We start from the raw sequence: 6000 nt of genomic DNA, 5'->3' as shown, positions 1-6000 counted from the left end.
CCATCTGTTTGCCCTTTGGTCTATGAACATAGACTAAGAAGAATAGCAAGATGGGATGGAAATGAAACAACAATCATCAAAAAATAAAAACCTTTGCAATAACGAACCAGGTGGACCTCTCTGAGGGTGAGAGGATGGCCTTATCTTTCTCCCATGAATGGAATCTTAGCTCCCGTATTTTCAGACAGAGCAATATAGATTTTTTTTAAAGGGTATTTTTCTTTTTTTTTTTTTTTTCTTTTTTCTTTTTTTTTTTTTTTTAGTTATTCTCTCCTCGATAAAACGGAGGCAATATATTTTAAAATATCACAACAGCACCACTGGTGGGAAAAATGGCTGGGATGCTGCTTAACCTTAATGGAAGGCAGGAAGAGAGGAGCCCAAGGGCTTGCAGGCTGGTGGAGGCTGCTGGTTCGCCCCCCAGGGACCCAGGCTCTGCTAGGTCTTACAATCCTGTCAGGCAGGATATCCCAGCAGGAGACCCAAAGTCAGAGATCCGAGCTGAGGAAGGCTCTGGGCGCTCCCCCTTGGGGCCCTCAACCCCAGGCCTTTCCTCTCCACCTTAGCCTCCTACCAAGGGCCCAGCCCCTGCCGCCTTTCCCACAGGGGCTGTTCTCCATAGGGAGTTCCTAAAGGGTTACTGGCTCATGTTGTAAGAAATTATGAAACATAACTTTCTCATTTTTTCTTTTCATTAAAAAAATAAAATATTCAAGACTATCAGCTTCTCTTTTGCTTTGCTTTTCTTTTTTTTATATAAAATATCAGCAAGCCGCAAAGAAAAAAAAATAAAAAAAATTTTTTTAAAAAGGGGTTCAGGGGAACAAAAAGGAAAATAATTGCTGAGGTAACTTCATACCTTGAGGTAGTTTACTTCGCACACAGCATTGCCTGACTCCGCCCACGTCATAGTTGTCTTGTTGTCACTGTTGTTGCAATGTTGGAAGGAGGGAAACTCCATGCATGGGCTTCTCCACATGCAGAGAGGCCTTCCTCCCTTCCCAGCACACTTGATAGCATTGTCCAGGGTAGCTAAAGTGCATCACCTGGCTAATCTGCACTGACAATATAGTATTAGGAGGGGAGGCCTAACCTCATTCAACTGATGGCTGCTGTTCTCCACAAGGGCTAAACTTCCAACGGAATCTTACTGAGCCTGGTAAATTAATAAATTAAGCTTATATGTGCATTATGCTGCTGGTAGTCTGAATTTTGTTTTTAGGCACCTCAATAATAATTCATGGAGTCAGAAGCCATCAGTTAAATACTCCTCTAGAATAAAAACAGAAGCAAATACTCTCCAATTTACTGATTTTACCAGATGATCGACTTTAGCTTTTATCGGGAGCTCGGGGTTGAGTTCCAAGTCCCACCACCACTAAGGAAAAGAGTGCTGTGGTGGGCAGTGTCCCACAACCCTTGACTCTGGGAACCAGCCCTTATGGGAGCACATGGGCTGGGGTGAGGGCACCTTTGGGCCACTCAAGTCCTCCATGGAACTGAGACTTTATCAAGGGGAGTTCATGTCCCCTTCCCAGTGCTCGTATCCAATCATTAAAATAGACTTTAAAAAAATATAAAATCCGCCTGAGAGTGATGGGAATCAGGGACAGTGGTAAGTCCCTACCCTGCTGAGTATTCAATGCCACGCATGTGCACCTGGACATGTGGGACCCATAGGGTTAGAGGGACATTAATATGATGGGAAAGGCCCAACAGACCAAGGGGGAATTTCAATTGTGCCAAATTTTTAAGATGGTGATCTGGAATAGACCAGTCACAAGGGAGTTTTTTTAAAAATTTTTCTTCTTTTTTTCCTTTTCATTGCGGTACTGGGGGTGGAACTAAGGGCTTTACACATGCTAGGCAAGTGCTCTACCACTGAGCTGCATCCCCAGCCCAAGGGCACTTCCTTTTAAACGTGGATTACTATATGTTTTAATCATCTCTTTCCCTACTTCTCCCCCTTCATTCCTTGCTGTTCCTAACTGGATGGTTAGGGAGGGTTTGGAATTTAATTCATAGTTGAGGATGGGTCTTCTCTACAGAGTCAATACTGAAAGCAAAGTAATACATCAGTTCTCATATTCCTGGTAGCAGTTAAAACAGTGGCCACAGGAAAAGGGGTTGTCAGGGCATGAGAATGGAAGTATTTTAACCAATTAACCATGTTGGGGGTCAGAAAGAGAAATTTTAAGGTCAAGAAACAAACCATTCCTTTGAGGTTTTTAAAAACCTGAAGGAAAATTTTATTTCTCTTCCCCATTGGAGTCTGATCCACCTTCTTGGTGGGATCTGGAAAACTTCCTTAAACAATCCACGTTTAAAAGCACCCTGAGCTAGAATCTGAGTGGTGACACCCCGAAGGGTGGGCCTGGTTGGGCCGATCGGTCAGGGATTTGGCACCGAGAGATCAGGGTTCCTCACCAGAACATCTTTCTTAGCAAGTGGGCAAACCTGATCTCCAGTCCAGCCCTGGGGTCCCTGATTCCCACTCATTCTCAGGCCTGCCGGAGGAGCGCACTCCCCAGTTCTGCCCGGTGTCCTGCAGTCAATGGGACTGGAAGGCGCGGGTCACTTCCTCCGTGCTTGGGCTTGGTTGCTCTGTCCCTTCTGATGCTGCTGCTTAACCTGGGCCAGGATGTCTCGAATCTTCCGCTGAGCCATCTGCAGCAAGAAAGGGAAAGTGGGTAGGGTGAGGACCTCCAAGGAGAGAGGGTCCAGGACTCAAAATATTTAGCAGAAGACTGAGGATCTGGGTGACTTTAAGTTTCTCTGCCTCCAAGTGCACTCTGAGACTCCTCTAGGCAAAACGAAAAGTAAGCAGAGATGGAGAGGGTGAGCACAGAAGGGAGGAGACATAGCAGAAACTCATTAATCAGCATTTAAAACTTAATGAAGTTAACACTTTGCCATGACAGTGTACCTAGAAATGGGAAAACTTAAGCTTCTACCCAGAAGTATATTCCATGGTGCCCTAGAATCACAAATTAGGAGACACCATCACAAATCCAATACTCATAGCATGCCAAAGGAAGGGGGACAACGTTCCCAATTGTGGTGTTAAAAAAAAAAAAAAAAAAAAAAAGTTCTACCAATGTATCTGAATATTCCTTTCTATAAACTGAATGCTTGGTTTCTTCGTTAAAGAGAAAGTGGGTCTAGGTTCAGGAAAGAAGCTGGAATTCAATAGTTAGGAGTTCTGATTCCATCAGAACTCGCCTGATGCTTTTAAGTATTTCATTTAATCCTCATGCTGCTGCAATATGTAATAAAACTTAGCCAGTAGTGATAGATCTACTACTACCCTCATTTCCTTGTTGGTAAAATGAGGTTGTTATTGGGATTAAATTAGTTAATATAGGGCTGGGGGATATAGCTCAGTTGGTAGAGTGCTTGCCTCGCAAGCATAAGGTCCTGGGTTCAATCTCCCAGCACCACAAAAAAAAAAAAAAAAAAAAAAAAAAATTAATATACAAAAGCTCTGTGAAACAATGCTGGGTGTGTATCATAAGTACCCACAAACGGTAACTATTATTCCTATGGTTCTTACTGATACTTCTCCCAGGATTAACAGTATGCTGCTAATCCCAGGAAACACAGAGACTATGTAGGCAATGAACTCAAAAAGTTCCCAAGTTTTCAATGCTGTGCTACAGCAATAATGCTGGGAGCTCAGGGGACAGTTTCACCCTGGATTGCCACAGCCTGCTGATGATAAACAGCAGGAACTGTGTTCAACAGTCTCAGAGTCCCAGCTCTCAGTACTAGTATGTACAGCATTTAAGATTTTTTCAACTGCTCTGTCAGTCACCCTTTTACTTGCCTTGTTGAAGCTCAGTAAAATCTGAACCTGAGATTGGTTTTGTTTCCCAGGCTCTTTAGTCAACAGCAGCCCAGGGAAGGGGAAGGATAAGGCGCTCCGAAAGGGTATAGGAGGGTGGAAGAACAGGAATCAGGGAAGTGGTCATTCTGGGACAGGCAAAGGAACTGCTTTTGAAAACAATCCAGGGTGTTACGACTGGCATTTCTCATTATTCCATGGATAAGACTTGGCATTGCTAACTCCAACTTCCTTTCAATGTCCAGTGTAAAAAAGGGGCAGGGAAAGACTAAGGTTAGATAACTGGGAAGATTACTAATATATAATGTATAATAATAGAATAGAATAATAGAGGTTGACCTGGATATCATTTCTCTGCTCCTGGCCCCTGCAGCCCTCTTGAGATGGGGGAAGCACCAGATGTACCTGGCTAGCATAGAAATGCCCGATGATCTTAACAATGACTTGGTCGTTTTCATCCGGGGTCTGGTCTCTTGGCACCACTACCTCAGCTGCTGTCAAGTTCTGCAGCTCATTCACCTGGGGATAACCAGAAAGGAGCTCAGGATGCTATGGGGTGTCGCTCATGCACATGCCTAGCATGCACAAAACCCCGGGTTCCATCACCAGCAACACACACACACACACAACACACAGGAACATGGGTAGGACTGGAGCAAGAGACAAGAGGTGGGCGACAATTAGGGAGAGTCAGGCACTGAACTTGGGGAAACAGAATCAAACAGAATCAAGCAGAAGGGCAAATGGAGCAGATGCAGGACAGCTGAGCAGGACAGGGGAACAGGAGGCCAGAGTGGCCCTGCTGGGTTTGGACCCCAAGGCCCAAAGCCTTCAACCTGGCCCCTCGGGGCTCACCGTTTTGCCACCTTTGCCAATGACCCGGCCAGCAGCCGAGGCTGGCACCCGTATATGAGTCTCCAGCTTTACTTCCTCCTTGGGACCAAAGAAGTTCTCCTCTTTGAGTTTGCCATAAATTCTTCCCTGAGCCTGGGGAGAGGAGGTCATTGTTAATCAGTGGTTCATATTATCTGTGGCAAAAGGAAAGAGTGGTGAACACCAAGGTGACCCCCACACTCTAGCCCGTCCTTTTTGGGTCTATGGTTGGTGACGTGAAAGGCCCCTCTGGGCAACTGGTCAATGTTCCCCCTGCCTATCTCCAATACTCCAGACCGTGTAACGTTGTTATGAATGGGGAGTAACTGAATAATACTTCCAGAAGGATCATAATTCAAAAGTTCCAAACCAGACCTATGGGATCTAGGGTGATTGCATTTATTTGGATGTGGCAAGGTGAGCATGTCAAGGCCCTAAAATCAAGTCAAGAAGAGGGTAGCCCTGTAGGACACCCCAAGGGCCTAGAAAGCTGTCCCAGGTCTCCATTCTCACGTAGGTCAGTTTAAGTTAGTCATTATCTTTGGCAGCCTAATCACATGCTCAACAACCTATGGTTATGGTGGACATACGGGAACTGACATCAGTGCAAAGACCAGATTTCGTTCATTCTCTTGTTCCTATGTGAACTTTCAGGAAGTGAAGAGGAAAGTAGAAATCAACAGAAAGTAAGTTCAATGCCACTTTGAAAGCAGCATTGCATCCTTCTGGAAAGGCCAAAAGATGTGACAAGAATGTGACCCTAGCAGAAGCTGCCCCAGTCTTTCTCCTGCACACAGGACGTTCCCAACCTCAATTTCCCTGTTAATCAGTTTGGAAAAACAATATAAATCAAAACCTTGAATTGGGCCTCTGGGGGTCCAGTGATGATAACCATTCGAACTTTGGAGTCAGGTGTTTCCGGTGGAGCGATCTACAAAGCAAACATCTGGTCAAAGAGGGGCCTACCTGCCATCTCCATACCCTCCAGGCCCCTTCTTACCACACTCGCTTCCACTGTGCAACCTGAGGACTAGGAGAGGGACGAACAAAGACCCTGAAGCCCAAGTCACTGCTCCAGTGCACCCAACCTGTGATGAATGCTATGAGGTCCTGCTTTGGTGACATTTGCTCAGTAGGGTGTCCCTGACCCTCCCCACTCAGGCACTAGTGGGGTTTCACTGGAAACTGCTGAGAAGCAGAGACACAGGTGAGATGAACAACGGCAGGAGGGCAGCAACTGTACCTCCCTTAGGGGGGCAATCACTGCTTTCCCAACGCTTTTA

At 45.5% G+C, this 6000-nt stretch overlaps 1 protein-coding gene across 3 annotated transcripts in view; it reads right to left on the bottom strand.

The window, feature by feature from the left end:
* Nucleotides 1–1695: 1695 nt before the first annotated feature.
* IGF2BP1 (insulin like growth factor 2 mRNA binding protein 1) overlaps nt 1696–6000 on the bottom strand; it is a 40444-nt gene continuing 36139 nt past the window's right edge. For 2 of the 3 annotated variants that reach the window (XM_079132696.1, XM_079132698.1), the window contains 4 exons: nt 5574–5648; nt 4700–4831; nt 4250–4363; nt 1696–2667 (listed from right to left, as the gene is read on the bottom strand). In XM_079132696.1, coding sequence (XP_078988822.1) covers nt 2575–2667; nt 4250–4363; nt 4700–4831; nt 5574–5648 — 414 coding nt within the window. In that variant the 3' untranslated portion in view covers nt 1696–2574. The remainder of the gene's footprint in view (nt 2668–4249; nt 4364–4699; nt 4832–5573; nt 5649–6000) is intronic. The other variant, XM_079132697.1, reaches the window with a different exon arrangement.

This window comes from Sciurus vulgaris (assembly GCF_902686455.1).
Source record: "Sciurus vulgaris genome assembly, chromosome: 3".
In the NCBI taxonomy this organism is placed as follows: Eukaryota; Metazoa; Chordata; class Mammalia; order Rodentia; family Sciuridae; genus Sciurus; species Sciurus vulgaris.
This window is presented reverse-complemented; position numbering and strand designations above follow the sequence as displayed.